Genomic DNA, 22,112 nt, shown 5'->3' on the forward strand with positions numbered 1-22,112 from the left:
AGGGCTCGAATCTACAACAGAGTGGTCATGATGGAGACTACTATAGGACCTAATCTTGGTGAAATAACTTGCCTCCTTGCCTGGTGTATGGTGAAAACATGTGAGAGTTCAGTGAGAGCTGAACTATCTCACATGTCCTGTATCACTGTATGCCTGATAAGATATTCACCATGGCGCTTTTTTTGTCTGTCTCTCTGTTTTTGTTTTATTCTTATTTGAAAGCTGAATGGGTATTTTTATGATGGTTGTTGCTGTTGTGGTTGGTATTTTCTGTGCTAGCTTGGTATTAAAATTATTATTATCATCAGACATTATTAGGGCCTGTGTTCCACTACTCAGCTGTTCATGTTTCCTTCATATTCTTACAATCAGTATATCATTATTGGTGCTGCTAATCATTATCATTAAATGTTTTTAAGTCTGTGTTAATTTGTTTCCATTTCATGTAAAAGTTATTTCACCATAATAGCATGCAAAGTACATTTGTTCCCAAGAAATCTTATAGTACATGGACATGTAAATGCACATTATAATACCTTGAATACTAGCTGCAAAATTCAATATGTGACCATGCAACCAGTTCACTGCACATCACAATGCACCAGTGTTGTTTGCAGCAGGGAGGTGAGAGGAAAACCTCCCTGTTTGCAGGCACAGCAATGGGTAATGCACTAGTAATGCACCAGTATACACCACCCATCCAGTACCACGTGGAGTAATCCAGGTTCTGGCCAGGGAGGGGTGAGACCCACCAGCCTGTTGACAAGGATTGCGCATGTGCACTGTGCGGCCAAGCGGCAGTAATCTAGTTAGTGGAGTGGTCTCTTGGGGAGTGCGGCTCCGAGGATGGTTCAAAAGACCCTAATCCAGTGCCCACTCCTTTTCCTCTCACCTCCCTGCACAAGTTCACCGTGCATTCGTGATGTAATATTCTCACACATGTATTTCTCTCCTGAACTACTTTGTTCTTTGGTGTATAGGGAGGGGGGGAGGGGGAGGGGGAGGTGTATGTCTACACCCTTGCCAGCACACTGCACCACAATGCAGTAGAGAGAAAGAAAAAAGAAGAGAAAAGAAAAGAAATTAGCATAGGAAGCAATGTACATAATGTCCTCATTCATATATGTAGACAGTTATTGTGTCAAATGTGCAGTGTAATGTCCTCATACGTTTATTGAAACAAGTTCAATGTTGCATTTGCAGTGTAATATTCTCACACATTTATTTCTCTCCTAAAATACTTTGTTCTTTAGTGTATAGGAGGGGGGGGGGAGGGAAGGGTGTGTCTACACCCTTGCCAGCACACTGCACCAAAAATGAAGTAGAGAAAAAGAAAAAGAAAAGAAAAGAAGAGGAATTAGCATAGGAAGTAATGTAATGTCCTCATTCTTATATATAAACAATTTCTTTGATGAATTTACTGTTGTAATGTCCTCATATAGTTCTATATTTCAATGATGAAATGTTTTATGTCTTTCTCCCATGTATTACAGTCCACTCTGGCTAAGGAAACCCCAGTAAATGGAGGAAACAGCGGAAAAGATGCTCATGAAGATATGGAAGAATCTGTGGTAAGTAATACCTGCAAAGGGTTTCTATAGGGATCCTCAATGAATATGCTGATAGCTCAGCTATGATATGTCCTCGTTTGAATATATGCAAACAATTTCTGTGTCAAATTTGCAGTGTTATGTCCTCGTACATTTATTGAAACAAGTTCATTGTTATATTTGCAGTGTAATATTCTCACACATTTTTGCAAACAAGTTGTGTGTTCTTTAGTGATTCAGGGGAGGGGTATGTCTACACCATTGCCAGCACACTGGACCAAAAATGCAATAGAGAGAAAGAAAAAGAAGAGAAATTAAGAGAAATTAGCATAGGAAGTAATGTAACGTCCTCATTCTTATATATAAACAATTTCTTTGATGAATTTGCTGTTGAAATATTTTATGTCTTTTTCCCATGTATTGCAGTCCACTCTGGCCAAGGAAACTCCAGTAAACGGAGGAAACAGCGAAAAAGATGCTCATGAAGATATGGAAGAATCTGTGGTAAGTAATACAGTCAAACCTTGTTATAAAGAGCACTGATCTAACAAACTCTTGTTATAACAAGGTATTTTTTCTGGTCCCAACTCTTTGTATTCTATTGTATTTTATGCCCTGATATAACAAAGTTTTGAGAGAAAGAAGTAATTTCTCTGGTCCCAAGCACCTTGTTATAACAATGTTCCACTGTACCTTCAAAGGGTTCCTATAGGGATCCTCAATAAATATGCTCAAATTGCTTACGTTGTAGTAGTGATACATGTATGTCCTCGTTTTAATATGTAAACAATTTCTGTGTCAAAATCCATCCATAGAGATGATGCAGAAAATACCAAAGTTTAGGTATGAAACATATTTAGGGTTGACCATAAGTATGTGGCATTGAAAGTAAATTGAGACTTCTCAGACTTTCATGACATTTCTTCTGTTCCCCAATATTAATTAAACATGTAAATAATTTGTTTCCCTCCCTGTTTTCTTTTCATTAAAATTTACTTTTCCCAGGGTTTGGTTTCTTTCAATTGTTAGATAACTAAGTGTCGGTCTATCAGTAGATTCTAGTTCCGTGGGGGGGGGGGGGGGGGGGGGGGGGGAGGGGGGGGTGCTGTAAAAGAAAGAAGCAGATATTTTAAGATTGATGGTGTGTTGTGTCTGGTATCATGTCATAAAGTGACTTATAGAGATGACTCTTTATGGGGGGTATTAATAGAAATAGTTGATAATTATGAGGAGACATTCCTCAGCTATTTTCAGATCCAGCTTTGCTTGGCAAAATATTTCATTTTGATTATTGCATTTGCATTTACTTTGTGTTTTATTTGTTTCCATAGGAAGAAATAGATGATGATGATGATGATGCTGACCCAACATGGGTGAATCCAAGTGGAGTCAGCAGTGATGATTGTGATTCTGATGTCTTTCCATATCGCTTACCGCGTACATCCATGAGCAGCTCATCCATATGAGGCTAATACTAGTCAACCTGGCTTTACACATAGGTCAGAATCAGAAAACTATGCTGGAAATCAAGAGATGGACATACCGTGTACATCCAGAGCAGATCATCCATATGAGGCTAATACTAGTCAACCTGGCTTTACACATAGGGTCAGAATCAGAAAACTATGCTGGAAATCAAGAGATGGACATACCGTTGTACATCCAGAGCAGATCATCCATATGAGCCCAATACCAGTCAACCTGAATCAGAAAACCATGCTGGAAATCAAGAGATGGACATGCAGAGAACCTCAGGATATCAAGGTTCTAACAGCAAATAATGCAACTGGAAGGAAGTGGGACAAACGTCACTTTTGTGTCTTTTGTGAAAAAAGACACACCAAAATTTGCCCGACACATTGAAATGCATCATTCCAATGAAATTGAAGTGAAAAGAATCATGGCACATCCAAAGAAGTCAAAGATAGGCATAATTTACTTGAGATTTTGCGCAATAAGGCAACCATTCCCATAATCTTCAAAGTTCTAAGAGAAGGAAAGGGTCTGATCATTCCTTACAAACGACCAACATATGAAACAGCAGTGAAAGACTTCTTGCCTTGTACTCAGTGTTTTGGATGGTTCATTAGGAGTGACCTATGGAAACACAGAAAGAAGTGTGTTGGAAGCGAAATAAAGGGATCTGGAAGTTTTCAGTCTCAATGTTCCATGATGCTGCCAATGCCAAAAGAAGTGCCTGTAAGACTTCGGGGATGAGGTCTTCCGTCGAATGACTCATGATGATGTTAGTTTGGCAGTGCGGCATGATGATTTAATCATAAAGCTAGGTGCACAACTTCTGTCAAAGTTCCAGGATTCAGAAAACCATTACAACTATGTTGGACAAAAGTTGAGGGAAATGGGTCGGCTACTCCTTCAAATGAGATCTATAAGACCAGGCATCAACTGCTTGTCTGAGACCATTGACCCACAGGTGTTTGATGATGTGGTCAGAGCTGTCAACAATATAGCAGGCTTGGATGAAAGCTCAGGGAAGTATAATACACCTTCACTAGTGCTGAAAGTAGGACACTCACTCAAAAAGTGTGCCAGGATTCTTATGGGCTGATGCACTGAAAAAAATGGACACAAGTCAGAAAGAAAAGGTCTGAACAGTTTGGTGAACTGTGCTCTATTGAATGGGCTGAGAAAGTTTCAACAGGTGCCCTCAAGACTCTGTACGCAGCAAAGAGGAACAGACCAACAATAATTCCTTTGTCATCTGACATACAAAAGGTGCACAAGACCATCCAGGGCCAGGTGCAGGAGTCAATGGCACACATCACAGCAGGTTCTGTAAGCAGGGAAGATTTCTCCAAGTTGGGTCAAGCTATGCTTGCCCAGACTGTCCTGTTTAATAGGAAGCGTAGTGGAGAGGTGGAAAGGATGACAGTAGAAAACTACAAAAAACGTACTGGAGAAGTCAACAAAGACGTTCTACAGGGCCTCAACAAGCTTGAAAAGGAGCTTTGCAAGAAACTGTCAAGAGTTGAAATACCCTGAAAGAGGAGGGAGAACAGTTCCTGTGGTTCTGACGAAGGGAATGAAAGAAGCACTTGATGTTTTGGCAGATGAAAACGTTAGGCAAGATGCTGGAGTCCTAGAGTCCAATATGTACCTGTTTGCACGCCCTGGTTGTACCACACCGTATAGGGGTTGTGATGCTGTGAGAAAGTGTGCTCAGTCGTCTGGAGCAGAACATCCAGAAAACATCACATCCACTCAGCTGAGGAAACATGTGGCGACCATGTCCCAGATATTATGTCTGAAGGACAATGAACTGGATGTACTCGCCACCTTTATGGGCCACAACATTCAAGTACATAGAGAATTTTATAGATTGCCCGAGAACACACTACAGGTAGCTAAGATCGCAAAAATACTGCTGCTAATGGAAAAGGGACAGATGAGCGAGTGTTCTGGGATGTCCTTGGACAGTATCAATGTCAATCTTAATGGTGAGTACAAGTATTCTTAAACATCTTTATTCCAAAACACTTTTCCATTCTGATATACGAGTACAACATTAATCCACAGAGGCTTATTCATATATGCTGGAAGTATACATTCACCCGCATGTTCCTAGAGTTGTGGTAGTACAGCCCCAGTGTAGTGAAAAAAATATCCTGGTTCATTCGATGAGGAAAAAGGGAGGGGGAAGGTATCTAGTAAACCCATGGAATGATTTTTGATCCAGTTTAGTTCTTTAGATCTATTGACAGTCACAGTAACACAGAGGTACAAATTTCAATGTCTGGGAGTATGACATCTTTTTAAGACATTGTACAGGAAATGATCACACCCACTTTTCGAATGAGTGCTGAAAGGCAGTGTTTTAGTATTTTTCTTGTAAAATATGCATAGAAGAAAAACATACGTGAGAGAGAGAGGTGTGCCACTTTTGTTTCTCATTCCCACTCAGTTTCTTTGACTCTTTTTTCCTGTAGTAGCGTTGCAGCTCATCGCAGATATGTTGATTCAGTTGCATTTGTTGCTGAGCTTGTTGTTGTCTGTACTGGCTGATCTGACTCGGTTCAACATAGTCCATCAAGTCAAGACTCTCCTTGATCTTCCTGAAGAGTTCATACTTCTCACACCCTTGAACCAGAATGTAGAACGTCTCTTTGTCCTTCTTTCGCCTTCTTTGAGAAAGATGTAACGCCCCACCACTAATGTCACTTTGCTCCAACCTCTCGAGGGGTTTCTTCTGAGGTGCTTTGGACATCTCAAAGGCTTTCTCTTCCGTTTTCCAATCCCTCCCTGGGCAAGCGCACACCCCATGACATCCAACACCTGACGTCCAAGGATATTCCCACTCTTGTTGTCTAGTGTCGACCAGCTGGATCTTTCTCCTGTTGAGCCCACCTACACATGATGTAAAACATTTGAAGGTGAAGAGGTACTTGGAGTACTCTGTGCCCACTTGAGGTGCGGTGTATAGGGCCACAAGGCTGTGACGTCCAGAGGAGAAATCTGTATAGTAGGCTGTTGAGGGATCATTTAACATAATTAGAATGACAGCTACTGAAAGTGCCACATACCGGAGAATTGTGCTTTAAGTAGGTCAACCTTTCTGAAGTCAACTGTCTTTCTAAAATTTGAAACATTGGACAAAAACCCCCTCTCCCAAGTCTCTCATCTCTCTATTTTCACTGCAGAGTCGTGTGAAGAAGACGATGCCCCTGATGGAGATGTTCAAGAAGATGACCAGTCAAGTAGACGTAAGTTTATTTAATGGGCAATTGCACGATAACACTGTGACACTTTTGATTAGATTTTCACTCAATAAATGTAAATAATAAACAAACAGTGAGACTTGAGAACAAAGTTTTATTGTGTATCTATGACTATCATCACAAGCAACTTTGAAAAGAAAAGAATGAATAAAACTTCACAGTGATAAATGAGTTATGAGCTATTAATTAGTACCATAACACCATGACGCAAAATGGACATGGATATTTGCGCACTTGATTTTCTGTCCAAACTCTGTGAAGTTAATGAACATTTTGAAAACTGGTAATGTTGAATGGGTGTATCAGAGACTCAATGACAATAACCAAGTAGAACCCAGTGAAAGAAAATTTTGATTGACAGTAGAATTGTGACTTAGATTATAACTAAGTGCACAGTAATACCGTGACTGTAACAACGTGACTTCAACAAAGTGTGTACAAACTGTATGTAAAATCTTATTGTCGTACTCACAACTCATATATTTTTCCCTGTAGGTAGTTAGAAGCAATCATTTACAGTGAATGTTTGACATAGGCTGTGTAACACGTCAAGATAAAACAAGACATGATTGAAATTATAAATCACTAATAAAAAAACAAAATAAGGTAAACTTTGAACTGTAACACTGACACTTTGATTAGATTTTCACTCCATAACTGTATTAAAATAATAAACAATCAGTAAGACTTGAGAACAATGTTTTATTGTGTATCTATGACTATCATCACAAGCAACTTTGAAAAGAAAAGAATGAATAAAACTTCACAGTGATAAATGAGTTATGAGCTATTAATTAGAACCGTAACACCGTGACGCAAAATGGACATGGATTTTTGCGCACATTGATTTTCTGTCCAAATCTGTGAAGTTAATGAACATTTTGAAAACTGGTAATGTTGAATGGGTGTATCAGAGACTCAATGACAATAACCAAGTAGAACCCAGTGGAAAGAATTAATTGACAGTAGAATTATGACATAGATTATAAATACATGTTCTGTAACACAGTGACTGTGACACCATGAGTTCTGAAAGTGTGTACAAAACGTATGTACAATCTTATTGTCATATTCACAACTAATACATTTTCCCCTGTAGTTAGTAAGTAGCGATCAATTACAGTGAATGTTTGACATAGCTGTGTAGCACTCCAAGATTTAAAACATGACATGAATGAAATCATAATCCACTTATAAGAATAACAAAATAAGTAAAACTATGCACTGTAACACTTGTAAAATATGCATAGAAGAAAAACGGACGAGAGAGAGAGAGGTGTGCCACTGTTGTTTCTCATTCCCACCCAGTGTCTTCGACTTATTTTCCTGTAGTAACGTTGCAGCTCATCGCAGATATGTTGATTCAGTTGCATTTGTTGCTGAGCTTGTTGTTGTCTGTACTGGCTGATCTGACTCGGTTCAAACATAGTCCATCAAGTCAAGACTCTCCTTGATCTTCCTGAAGAGTTCATACTTCTCACACCCCTTGAACCCAGAATGTAGAAACGTCTCTTTGTCCTTCTTTGCCTTCTTTGAGAAAGATGTAACGCCCACCACTAATGTCACTTTGCTCCAACCTCTCGAGGGGTTTCTTCTGAGGTGCTTTGGACCTCTCAAAGGCTTTCTCTTCCGTTTTCCAATCCCTCCCTGGCAAGCGCATACCCTGACATCCAACACATGACGTCCAAGGATATTCCCACTCTTGTTGTCTAGTGTGAAGACCAGCTGGATCTTTCTCCTGTTGAGCCCACCTACACATGATGTAAAACATTTGAAGGTGAAGAAGGTACTTGGAGTACTCTGTGCCCACTTGAGGTGCGGTGTATAGGGGCCACAAGGCTGTGACGTCCAGAGGAGAAATCTGTATAGTAGGCTGTTGAGGGATCATTTAACATAATTAGAATGACAGCTACTGAAAGTGCCACATGCCGGAGAATTGTGCTTTAAGTAGGTCAAACCTTTCTGAAGTCAACTGTCTTTCTAAAATTTGAAACATTGGACAAACCCCCTCTCCCAAGTCTCTCATCTCTCTATTTTCACTGCAGAGTCGGGTGAAGAAGACGATGCCCCTGATGGAGATGTTCAAGAAGATGACCAGTCAAGTAGACGTAAGTTTATTTAATGTATCTTAGAGTTACACCTTGTTTGCCACACCATCCTATTACTGATATTCAGTTCAGTTACTTTTATATTTATATTGCATCTGGCATCATTTCTTTTTTTTAAACAACTGTGTCCTCATGATATTCAAATTAAAAGAAGTTAAATGTACCTAGAAATACATCTACTGACATCACAGATATTTAACTGGTTAGTGTAGTGTTTGGTCAGTAATCCATATCTCAAGGTTTCTCAAAGGAATTTGTGTCTTCCAAACTTCTTTATTATATATTCTACTTCATTTTTTGCCAATAAAGTATTTCATGAAAACATTGTACTTCATGAAAATATGGGTGTATGGTGGGTATCCCTATGTCTACATGTAACATATCATAAGCTGAAATTGAGTAAACATGTTATTAGTAATGTGTCATGCTTAATCTTATTTTGCTCTTTCTGTTATCTTGAAGAATGTATGCATGGCCTAAATTTTGTATGCCTTCACCCACCAAAGGTGGGTGCTGGAGGGATTATGTTTTCGGGTTGTCCGTCCGTCAGTCTGCTGTCCGTCCATCTGTCCGTCCGTCCGTCGCGTTTTTGTTCTCGTGATGACTTCAGAACCATTTGACGAATCAACTCCAAACTAGGCTCATGTATGCATATGGGAGGAACAATGATCTGATTAGATGAGTGGGGTCTCAAGGTCAAAGGTCAAAGGTCATAGAAGTCATATACATAAAAATGGGTTGTTCTCACAATAAGTTAACCATTTGACGGATCAACTTCAAACTTGGCTCATGTATGCATATGGGGAGGAACAATGGTCTGATTAGATTTGAGGGTCATGAGGTTAAAGGGTCAAGGTCATAGATGTCACTGTATACATGAAACACGGTGTCATTTGAATAAGACCAATTTCCTACTTTAAATGTATCCTGATACATTTCCCATAATTAAAAGTGATATTCATGCACACTGGAGTGGTATGGTGCCATGGTATATTATTTGTAGTAATCTCAGATATTAAATGCAATAAACAGCATTAAGTTGTGTGGAGTGATTTAGTTGGCTATAAGATTGTACTTTGTGTTGCAACTATTTTTTTTTTCTAGAGCCCTCAGATGAGAGGGATGGAACTAAGTTAAGCAAGAGCCATGGAATTGGAAAGAGATCAAGAGGTAACTATTAGTACATATTTTTCTGATGGTCCTATTTCAACTTGGAAAAAGTTAAAAGCAAAGAACATGTATTTAGAAAGTTTTATAGAAAAGTACGAATGAATACAAAGTAGTCCAATTAATATCTGGGGGAGGGGAAATGCTTTTTCATTGGCTTTTAAAAGAGGTGCAAAAAAAGGCACAATAGAGAAAGAAAAAGAAGAACGGAAGAGAAGTTACAAATTCAACAATGGAATGTCCTCCTTTGTATAGGTGAAAAATGTTTGTGTCATATTTGCAGTTTTGATGCCCCTCATACTTTGTGCGAACAAGCACTGTGTTTTTTCTTTGCTGTTTAATGTCCTCATACATTTATGGCAACAATTTCTGTGTTACATTTCTGTGTAAGGTCCTCGTACATTTATGCATACTAGTTCTGTGTTTCATATGTAACATTAATCCAAACAAGAACTGTTATTTTTGCAATGTAATATCCTCATGCATCTATGGAAATAAGTTCTGTGTTACATTTCTGTGTAAGGTCCTCGTACATTTATGCATACTAGTTCTGTGTTTCATATGTAACATTAATCCAAACAAGAACTGTTATTTTTGCGTTGTAATGTCCTCATACATTTATTGAAATAAGTTCTGTGTTACATTCACAGATGAATGTCCTCACAAAGTTGTTCAGTAAAGTACTGTACTACATTAGGAATACAGAATTTCTACACAGACACATGAAATTTTGTCCCAAATATTTCTCTCGCCTGCATAGTAGAAGCGAGACATAGGCGCCGTTTTTAAATGGCGGCGTCATCGACATAAAAAAACCTAACCTAAGGTTAAGTTTTCGAATTTTTAACATAATTTAGAAAGTATGCACATGCACATTCTATACAACTTTTAGGGATATTAAAGAATTTGTGTGATATTTCCATGTCACAAAGTCAAGAATGTTGCCATGAATTGCATAATGCAGGGGAGACTGCCAGTTGCACTCCACTTGTGCTAATTTATATGATTTTTTTTTTTTTTTTAATACCACAGCCAAACTAAATTTGAAGGAGGTGTATAGGGATCAGCGTGTGGTTGGTCGGCTGGTCCGTCCGATGCAAATCTTCTTCCTCAGTTTCTGAGCAATGCTCATAAAATTTGGCACACACATTGGTCTTATGGTGAAGATATGCAAGACCTCTTTTTTGAATGTGTCAGAAACTGCATTGCCATGGTAACGGCATATGGCAATAAATCAGGTAGAAATATTGCGGATCGAACTACTTCCTAATTTTTCAAGCAAGACGTCATGTTTTAATGTGTTGGAAACTGCATTGCCATGGTAAATTAATGTAGGATATTAATGGGTTGTTTTTTTCTTCCCAGAGCTCTCAGATGAGAGCGATGGACCGTGTGGGACTATGAAGCCAAGCAGGAGCCATCCTGTTGCAAAGAGATCAAAAGGTAACCATTACATGTAGTTCATATTTTGCTGGTAGTCCTATTTTAAGGGGGTGTATTTACTTATCTCTCGGTCAACCCAAAGGTGGTGCCAGAGAAATTGTTTTCAGGTTGTCCATCCATAGATCCATCAGCTTAACCTAATCTCAAGAACTGTTTGAGATTAAAACTTTGAACCTGTTCAAAGCATGTATCACCCTGGGAAGAAAATCTGGAGATCTAGAGTATGAAGGTTAAAGGTCACAGGTCAAATTTAAAGAAATTTCAGGTTATAGCTTCTTTAACCCGTTGCCTATGGGAACCGGGTGGGCCCTGTACAAAGTCTATGGGGATTTACAGAATATAGTAGTGAATGGGTTAATATGATATGTCAAGGTAGTGAAGAGTCAAGACAACATACCTGTCGCGCTATGTTCAGGTTTATAATTCTATCACAGTTAAGTTACGTGTGAATACACAGAAAGTTGACTCAGACGTGAATCCATTTTGTTTGTATTAATCTTGAAGACCTTATTGGAAGCAAAAATTTGAATTGACAAATTAAACACTAATGGAATGCTTGTAAGCTACAAAATACAACAATGCAAGTTTCATGCATTTTCACGGATTGCCAGCCGAGTATTTACTTTAGAACTCAAATTCACAAGCTCTGAAGATGGGCTGTATTGCATTGTACATCAGCCAGAATTCTCTGACATCGTCTCATGAGAACTAAGGTGTGATTACTTGCGTTAGTATTGTGTTTGTTTACTAGCCGGTTTCACGCAACTTGCTACAACCAATGACGTCACAGGCTTTGGAAAGGAAAAGACGACTGGTTTTTGCCATTTCTGGTCGCTAGGAGGTGCATATGAAAATTGTGACTGTAATTAACATATTTGAGCATTATAGATAAATTTCTTCTTACATTTAAGTTCTTTAGCTCACAAGCTTTCTATTGATTTATAATAAGCCATTCTTTGAGGTTCTACTATAAAAAATTCAAATTCTTGATGTGGAAAATAAAAAATAATCCATTTCTTCAATGTAAAACCAATGTAATCACAGCCTTGCTCTCTCATGACATGATGTCAGATAATTCTTCTTCTTCTTCTTCTTCTTGGTAAGCCCACGTCCTTCACTGGAACATGTGAGGGGTGCAATGAAGCCTATATTTGAAGCTTGCATATTTTAGTGTTGCTGAAGCAAAATGCTCAGCTGGTAAGCGGTGAAAATGCACGAAACTTTCATTGTTGTATTCTACTTCTTAGCTTTCTACTGATTGGTTTTGCTTCTGAAATGGTCTTTAAAGAATACTGCATGGACAAATTACCGCCATTTATTTTGATTCTTTTACCAAGCTTAAAATACACCACACTATTAGTAATTCAAGTGGGACAATATAGGGGTTTGAAAAAGGTCAAGTGAAAAAATGATGAAATAATACCTACCAACTGTACCTGTTTGACAGAGACAGTCCCTATTTCTCGGGTTAACAGGAAGAGCAAATTTCACCCTTCACAAACTTTTTTTGTAAAAAAAAAAAAAATAGATAAAAATTTGTCCATAGTAATGTATAGGGAATTCAGGAATGTCCCAGTGTTTGACATTTTCTGAATCATTTGTCCCAGTTCCTTGGTTCCATGGTTTGCACGTACATATATGTGACATCTGTACATTACTAAGTAAAACAGATTTTGAAAAGTTTTCAATTTTAGTCGAATTTTTGCATCACATGTGGCTGTCCTGAAGTTATCAAATACGTACGTGAATTCTTTTCACTCACCTACAAAAGCTCTTCTTTTCTTTTTCTTTTTTTCAGCTGAACGTATTACCTGGACAACAGCCCAACAGCATGCTGTGGACACATTCTTCAAAACAAATTATAGGACTTTCAAAGTCCCAGGGAAAGTAGAATGCATTGAGTGTCAAGAGAAATATCCTGTACTTGCGAAACTACCCTGGACTAAGATTAAATACAGGGTTTATAACATTATCAAACAAAAGAAACTAAATTCTCATTGAATTCCTCTTAACTCAATGAGGAAAAGAATACAAGAGCTATATATGTACACACACAAAGATATGGGTCGCAATTATTAGGGATCACCATGATGAAAATCATAGCTGCAAGAAATGGTTATGTGTATAAACTTCCATTGAATTATCAAACCATGAACAAACATTCCATGCACAATTGCAAATGTTTTGCATGACTAATTGTATTTTCTAAGAAGGTGTGAAAAGAAACTCATCACATGACACTTGTGAAAGGTAAGATATCATAAATTCATTGCTGAAATAAAACAAACATCACAATTGTATCTATCCTTCCTGAGAAGTATGGAAGTTATTGACATTAGATCTGCATGTTATACCATGGACTGCAATGGATTATTTGTAATCAAAGAGAATGTGTGTGTGTTTGCATTTAATTTTTTTAACAAAGTGTATAAAGGAGGAAAGCGTCCACTTGTGCAGTATACTACATCCACATTTTATTGTGCATTACTTGAAGCGGACATGTTTTTGTAGCATATCTGATATCTGTCCTAAGTATATTTGTGTCAAAGGTCAAACAAAATATTCTATATTTGCCCATTATTTGTCAATAAGCAATCATTGCCTTCACAGGAAGTGAAGAGGAAATAGAAGAATAAGGCATTCACTTGATTAGATTTAGGGTGAAATTGGCCTGAGGTCAAAGGTCAAGGTCGGATCATGAAATTTATCCGTTTACGCGATAACTCAAGACTGGAACGAGCAAATTTCCCCAAACTTGGTGCAAGGATGAAGTGTGATGGGGCAATCACTTCAGTAGATTTGGGGTGAAATCGGCGAGAGATCAAAGGTCAAAGATCATGATCATATCAAGAAATTTATCCGTTTACATGATAACTCAAGACTGGTGGGAGCAAATTATCCCAAACTTGGTCCAAGGATGTTGTGTGATGGGGCAATCACATGATCAGATTTGGGTTGAAATCAGCATGAGGTCAAAGGTCAAAGGTCAAGGTCAAAGCAAGAAATTTATCCGTTTACATGATAACTCGAGACGGGAAGGAGCAAATTTCCCCAAACTTGGTCCAAGGATGAAGTGTGATAAGGCAATCATTTCATTAGCTTGTTAGTTAACTCAGCTGGAGGCCAAAGGTCAAATCATGAAATTTATCCTTCAATGCAATAACTTCAGACTGGAAAGAACAAATTTCCCCCAACCTGGTCCAAAATGATGAAGTGTGATGTGGTAATCACTTGATTAGCTTTTGAGTGAACTAGGCCAGAGGTCAAATTTCAAAGGTCTAGTGAAATGCTCAAATTTCACCCATTTTCCAAGTTTAAAGTGGCTCCATGTACTGTCCTGAAACTCTTTTTGTGAAAGCCCATTGTCTACAACATTGCACTGTTTGCATCGGACGCTAGGGAGCGTTGCTCAGGGAGACAAAATGTGTCAATACGATTAGGTTGTGAATTCAATTTTGTTTGTGTGTTATGCATGACGTGCATTTGATAGTTATAGGGACTACTTTTGAAATGTAGGAGAGCCCTTGTATTTGTTTTACTTTTTGACAATTCGTAGCTATTGTGTTTGTGTGTGTTACGATGGATATCGTATCGTTTTATAGTGGGATTTCTGGAATATAACCCGGATTTGGCTGGCATTACTGTTGGACTTGGTGGGGATGAAGTATAATGTTAATTCCCAAAATCTCAAAATGAGGCTGGGAATGCACTGGAGAAATACGGGCCAATTATTAGGAACAGTAGGGATTACCTTTTTACCTTTGCTTTTCTGTTAACCTCACAAAGAGACTGGGATGGATGCATTGGTAGCAGAGAGGGTTGGCCTTTGCGTTATAAAATTTATCTGTATGTTGCAATAGTGGATTATCATTTCTTAGTAGTTTACTAAGATATACGTCCCATTGCATGAGAGCTTACTGATATAATAACTTTGCCATTATATTAAGTACATGCACCATGGAAAAATTGATTTTGATTGCTTGCTGAGCTCTGTTACCATGGTAGTTACCATAATGGCAACGTTACCATGATAGTATTTATGCAACGGGACCCTGGAAAAAATCCATTGGGCATTACTGACATTATTTGTTCCTTTGTTTTGTTATGGTTTTTTTATTAGGGTGTGTAGAGGTACCGTAAAATAAATACTTATCAATTTCTTGGTGCTTAAAGAGACACTGTGTACAGTCATTGGGTAAATGCTATGAAGATGATGTGATTTGTTTGTTAGGGATGCATGTAATGTGCAGATTTATGTAGGTAACTAAGGTTTGTGGTACAGGGAATCCAGAATTGTTGGGATCAGTTAGGTAGCACTTACATAACTTCTTTTTCTCCCTCTCTCTCTCTCTCTCATTTTTAGGTAGAGGGATAGAAGTTAAAGAACAGAACATTAGCCTTGCATAAGTTTAAAAGTGGATATATGCAACACTAATTTTTCCCCTTGTGTTGAACCAATTATATGTAGTTTGCACATGAGAAAGTATGCTTATGTACCAATGTAGTAATCTGTTTAACTTGTCATTTATAATTTCTATGCTAGAGATGAATATTAAAAAAAGAAAAATCGGCCCTAGAAGACAAAGATTCTAAAAATATTTTTTTGGTTGATTTATACTATGCTTTTTGAGTTCTTAAAGTAAATCCTTGGTCGTGGACAACAAAAGCCATCACCTGGGCATTTTTTTTTTTTTTTACCCGATTTTTTGTAGTTGAAATTTAACGAAGTCCTTCTGTAAAGGGGGTTTTCAGGTTAAGTTACTTCTGTCCTTTTAAGTGAAATGAAGAGGTGATTTCTGGAGATTTTTGCATTCCATCAAGATTTTGTACATGTAAGAGAAAAGTTGTTTATACATTATGAATGCCTGACAGCATGTATGTCAAGTTCCTTCTTCCCTGTTGAGTTTTATTAAAAAAAAAATGTTAGAAAACAATCTATATGAATATTTGTAGTGGATGAATTTGCTTGTATCTGAATTCTATAAGTAAAATGGAACCTTGTTATGATAATCTCCTTATGATAGCTAAAATTACCTAATGTAAAATGCATTTATATTACTGCTTTTTTGTTTTGTTTTTTGTTTTTTTTATAAAGAACTGGCCCAGGGCCTAAACGTACTTGATACACGTTACACAGAACACAATGATTTTTTGTTCCTTTAAAGTATGGTTCCACCTTATTGAATTATTTCCTCATCTATTTGGCTTTTATTCTTTCTTTCAGAGGTGTTCCACTGTTAACTGAATCTCTGTCACTTGTCTGCTTGTCTCTACGAATAATTCTGAAACAGGCCAAAGCACAATAACTGTATTAAAATCTTAGTCTTATTGCTGTTCACTGGATTGCAGTAAGAATATTAATGATGATGATGTTAATGATAATAACAATAATATTCAAGATTCAAGATTCATTTATTTCACTCATCAGTATAAAAATACATAAAAGTGCACAGTTGCACATGATGATCATACATAATTATAAAGTACATACAAATCTGAATGAGTGAGAATCGAGATGAAAGATCATAAGGAACTTGGCTGTTCGACCCCAAAGTCATAAAAATCATACCAGGATTTCTGGCATTTACAACACACACACACACACACACACACACACAAAGATGAAGAGGGGCTGGGTTGCAGAGAGAAGAGAAATGAGAAGAGAGAAAAGGAAGAGATAAGTGAAGATGAGAGAGAAAAATAGAGTTTGGAAAATTGAAGAGATTATAAAAATGATAAAAAGAAGAAGACCACTGTGTTGTTTGAGATAATAATAACAACAATAATGATAATGATAATAAAGATAATACCAAAAGTACTCTTTTCAAAAGATACGAAGTCCATGGTACACCAAAATAAACAAAACAGTACAATGAGAAATTTAAAAAGGGATTAGAAAAGATGCTTGTTTCCAGATACACGTACTTCTTGAATGTTGTGAGAGTTAATAAAACGAAACGTATGAGGACATTAAATTGTATAGGAAACACATACCGGGTTTGCAAAAGCTTTCGAGGACATTACATTGCAAAGGTAACACATATCAAGTTCGCGTAGACTTATAAGGACATTAAATTGTACAGGAAACAAGGACATTAAATTGTACAGGAAACACAAACCAAGTCTGCAGCAACGTATGAGGACCTTACATTGTACAGGTAATTTACACAGACCGAGTTTGCATGAATGTATGAGGACATTGCATTGTAAAGGTAACACAGATCATGTTTGCATAAACTTATGAGGACATTAAATTGTATTGGTAACACAGACCGGGTTTGCAAAAGCTATCGAGGACATTACACTGTATAGGTAACATAGATCAAGTTTGCATAAATGAATGAGGACAATGAGTTGCAAAAGTAGCACATTCCAGGTTTGCATAACTGTATGAGGACATTGCATTGCAAAGGTAACATAGATCAAGTTTGCGTAAACTTATGAGGACACTCAGTTGTATTGGGAACACAAAACGGGTTTGCATAAACGTATGAGGACATTTCATTGTATAGGTAACACAGACCAGGTTTGTAAAAACATTCGAGGACATTTCATTGCAAAGGTAGCACAGATCAAGTTTGCCTAGATGTACGAGGACACTACACTGTATCTATAACACACATATCCGATTTACAAAAGCGTTCGAGGACCTATCATATGCGTTTAAAAAGAACATTTGTATGAATATTTATGAATGTGCAACATTATTTTGGAAAGGAAACAAAGTACGTAGGAGGACGTACAATGTAAAAGTGATTTACCAAAGCCCTATTGCATTATAAGTTACGATTAAACACTCAACAATAAAATTACCGATCTTTAAAAAGTGAGGCATGTTGGAGATTTTACGACTCAAAAGGGGGGCATGTTCAAGGATATATTTTTCAAAAAAAGCGACCCATCTGAACGGCACAGGCCGGTATACAATATTAGGCGAGTGCTCCCCCTAAAGAATAATAATAATAAATGGACATTTCATTATGCTTTTCAATGTATAAATGCATAAACTGTAGCTATTGACCTTAGTCACAGAAATCTTATTTTGTTAGAATAGCAAGTTTTAATCAAACAGAACCCAGGTTTGCATTATAATGTCTGACAAATGTAATTGTGTGTGGTTGACCTCTGTCGAATGTTGAAACATAAAATGTTAACATCAGAGAAAGCTATCTCGGACGTATACCAAAACGAGAAATCATGTCCTCTGATGTATAGGTCTATGATTATTTTGTAAACTTAAAAAAACGCGCGTAATCTTGTGAGCGTCGTTAAAGGCATTCTTTTTTATTATGAGTCTTTTAACCGTATGACGATTGAGAGCTAAATAACATCTGTCCTCAAGAGGAGGTAGTTTGTCATGGTCCTCGGACATACTAGGCATGTACGTATGTGTGTGTGTGTGTGTGTGTGTGTGTTTGCGTATCGTTCGATCACACGTGACTATTGTAATGGTCACATTTGATACCAACCAATGTTAGTTAATGTCTGACGATACATAATTCCTTTTGTTTACATCTGATTTTAAAAGTCAGAAGATAAATTTCTGGCTAGTTGAGGAACTTTGAAACAAAACTAGGCCTATGAAAGCATGTATAGAAGTCAACAATGAAATGCAAACACACAGAGACGCCCTCACACTTTACCGCACAGACAATGCCTGACTTTTACAAGTCTTTACTATCTATGCCAATGAACTGATCAGAAGTCTTGTACACTTTGGAATATTTTCTTATTGTTGTCTTTTTGTTCTGTATTGTTTTTTTGTTTTGAAAATGAAAAACAAGTATGAGGGAATGCAAAACCGTGTGTGCGTATTCGATTTAGCGCCAAGTGAAAAAAGTTGATGTATTTGAAATAATAAGCATGAATACACAAAATCAATGACAACGAAGGAAAAATGCACATTCACGAGATACACATAAAATCCTCAAGCAGACTCATCGACTTATCAATTTGAATTAACTTTTTTTTTTGGTCTTTACACTTACGAAACAAACATTGCTGAATTACAATTGTTTTTGCAATGCAATAACATTCTAGGATTTTTGTTGATGATGTAGAAAAAGGTTTACTTTAAAAACAAATACTTCTGAAACTTAGTAGTTTTATGAAAAAACAAAGAGTAAGGGGTGAAGATCATACCTGTATTACTAAGACGTCTGAACATTGAACACATTACAAAACGTAATACCAAAAATGGTTTAAATTTAACTCTTAATGTGCCATGGTGGAAACCCCCTGTGTGCCACGTTATATTGAGACACGAAGGTAGTCATGCTTTGGGAAAGAATTCTGTTTTTCCAATTTGTATAACTTCTACAAATTTCTGTTAAGCTGGACATGATAATGAGCAAAGCTAAAGAGGAATGCCAAGCTTTGCTTCCATATACAATGTATAACAATCATATTTTATTTTTTTTCTTTTAAATTACCAGTTGCTACATTACTGTAAAGGCATGACTTTCGCACATAAAATAGTGACAGAAACTTAGAATGTACACTCAAATCTAGTTGGGAGCACTGCTTGACAGTCAATCACCACATAGAAGGCAAGCCGTATGTGAGAGGAACAAAAGCGTGAGAAACGTTTTGATTGTACCGCAGGATTAGCGATTCATTGATCGGTTTTGGCGGCTTTGTTTGTTGAGCAGAGTATGCGAAGTTGGCACGCCGTCGACTGAGCCGGACGTGCGAACGTGGCACATAAAGAGTTAAAAAGCACGGTAAGGAGAAAGAGAAAGGAGGAGAGAATAAGAACAATAGGAAACATAGATGAGAAAAATTGAGATGAGAGAGGAAAGAGATAGAGAGAGGAAAGGATATTGAGGATGCTTGGTAAATACCAAGCAGAATGTCTTTGAAGTGATTTATTCTTGAATTGTCTCTTTTATAAAGTTAATAATCAATAATTCTCTGAAGCTTTGGTAAACTGAATCAGTTAGACCCGATGAATATAAACATTTTTTTAATTGTTTTTTTTTTCAGATAATATCATTGAAAGATCATTGTAATTAAATTTGTGCATGGGCTTTACTAAATAAAGAAAAAAACATATACAACCTGAATTGTAAGAATTTTATCTTCGCGACACAAAGGATTGGTGTGTGAATAAAAATCAGTGTTACAAATCATACAGAGATCCTTATTTTGTAATAGATAAAGTCTCTAAATTGAGAGTTTAACTGAATTTTCCTCATATCCCTTGTCCAAAAGTCCATAAGTCCATAAAGTATAGAAGGAAGAATCAAAGAAGAAGTAAGTTTAAAAGATACAGAGGAAAGAGACATTAGGCCTATTCATTTCAGGACTTCAGATGTCTAGTATAATTATATTGATATTATCCAAACGGTATTTCCATAATATCTTACCATCAAATGTTAAAAGTAAAAGTGCAGAGGGTACATTAAGCCAAAGATGTTATGAGTGTCGAACCCATGGGCCTTATTTGTCCAGTACCGGACTTTATGGGAATTAGTTGACTATCAGCCGAGCTCATGGGCTGTATAATTCGTGCTGAATATGAGTCATGAATATATATATATATATATATATATATATATATATATATATATATATATATCTATAACGCGCTATACATCAGAGTGTAAATTGGACCTATATACAGACAATATGATTTACTTTTATGTGTTATTATTTGAGAAAGTTGATAAAGTTTGCATGATGGTGTAAATGTGGAAAAGAGGTTTGCGGTAACCCCATTATGTAAAACGTCAATGAAATGGCGATCGCTCTGTGATAGAAGACATTAAGAAAACATTATTCGCTCTTTATTCGCTGGTTTGGAATATTCTTATATTAGACAAAACAACAAGCATGCTTTACCGCTGTAGTTTACACTTCCTGAAAGTCCATTTTCTCTTTCTTTCTTTTTTCCTCTCACTCTCTCTATTCTCCCTAGAGTAAGCCTATGTTGTTTTGTTAGCCTTTCATGATGCCTGCAAGGGACCGAAACAGAAATTCATCTGATGAAAGAAAATTTAAACATCAGCTGACATCGATGATTGCACAAATGAGGGAAGATGTGACCATTTAATATTTGCTCGTGATAATGTTAGCGACTTCTGAGCGTGGCGTTGCGTGCAAACATTGAAATCTGATATAACATATCAATATAATAGTAGCTAACAACCACATGCAATAAACCTTCAGTCATTATACATTTTCTCCAAGACACGTCCTGCTTACAATGAAATTCTACCCAGTGATAATTTAAGAAAATTGGGTTAGCTCATACTTAAAGCACAATCTTTCTTAATATTCACATCATTGGCACATTAGCAAATGTGGAGTTGTCTAACATGCGACATTTTATACAGCATATTCGAGCATTGTTCTTGCAGATGTCTGGTAATGGTATTGTCGGAGTCAGAGCAATGAAGGAATGTTAAGAATCTCTCGTGTAATTTGATAATTTGATAACTCTAAATACAGTATGAACAGAAAATTTGAAGATTAATATGCAAATTGTCATGCAAAATGTGGTATCACTATAAGCAGGAAATGTATTATTTTGTTTCAGGTGAAAAATTCTACCTTGCAAATGTTTATGGGTTTGCTCATAAATCATGATTAATAAAAGAATAAAGTTATGTAATATACGTCGTTGGTATCCCAATGGATTTCAATGACCAAACGTATTATTTCAAAATGTAACAAACAAGGGCACAGCATTATAACGTACAATACTGCAATATTCTAAGCCAGCCCTGGTTTGATGTGTTCTTAAACTCATAGTTTTGCCAATCTGTAGTGACGATTTGGATACACCATCTTATACTAATATATGAGGTTTTTACATGCAGATCATATGAGTCACTGAAGCAATTTATTTGACTTTAGACAGCAAGACTGAAACCGAACTTTCGACAAGAAAGTATAACTTTTTTGAAAGATACTACAGGGTATCCATGAATATAGTAACTGATCCATATAGCTCAAGTACTTGAATGATATACATTTCAGGTGTGCCTGTAACATTGGTGTAAGATACTTCACACATTTCCGACATCCATTACAAGGAAATTAGAATCCAGTCTATTGCTCTTTACTTATGATCCATTTTATACTTAGGTTCATTCAGCAGTCGT

The 22,112-nt window shown here is 36.9% G+C and overlaps 2 protein-coding genes across 2 annotated transcripts; one reads left to right on the plus strand and one right to left on the minus strand.

Moving 5' to 3' along the window:
- The first annotated feature begins 4,744 nt into the window (after positions 1 to 4,744).
- Positions 4,745 to 13,779, plus strand: LOC139716193 (uncharacterized). Its single transcript, XM_071627762.1, has 5 exons — positions 4,745 to 5,008; positions 6,209 to 6,271; positions 9,499 to 9,564; positions 10,927 to 11,004; positions 12,803 to 13,779. Exons 1-5 carry the CDS (start codon positions 4,798 to 4,800, stop codon positions 13,003 to 13,005), a joined length of 621 nt encoding a protein of 206 aa, XP_071483863.1. The 5' UTR covers positions 4,745 to 4,797; the 3' UTR covers positions 13,006 to 13,779.
- On the minus strand, positions 5,257 to 6,745 carry LOC139714362 (tumor protein p73-like). The gene is made up of 2 exons (XM_071626102.1): positions 5,428 to 6,745; positions 5,257 to 5,262 (listed from the first exon to the last, which is right to left on the minus strand). The coding sequence occupies exons 1-2, from the start codon at positions 6,055 to 6,057 to the stop codon at positions 5,257 to 5,259; spliced, it is 636 nt and encodes a 211-aa protein (XP_071482203.1). The 5' UTR covers positions 6,058 to 6,745.
- Positions 13,780 to 22,112: the final 8,333 nt, after the last annotated feature.

The sequence above is a fragment of the Diadema antillarum genome, unplaced genomic scaffold (assembly GCF_040938485.1).
Source record: "Diadema antillarum isolate AM-2024a unplaced genomic scaffold, OU_Dant_1.0 scf00000006, whole genome shotgun sequence".
Lineage (NCBI taxonomy): Eukaryota > Metazoa > Echinodermata > Echinoidea > Diadematoida > Diadematidae > Diadema > Diadema antillarum.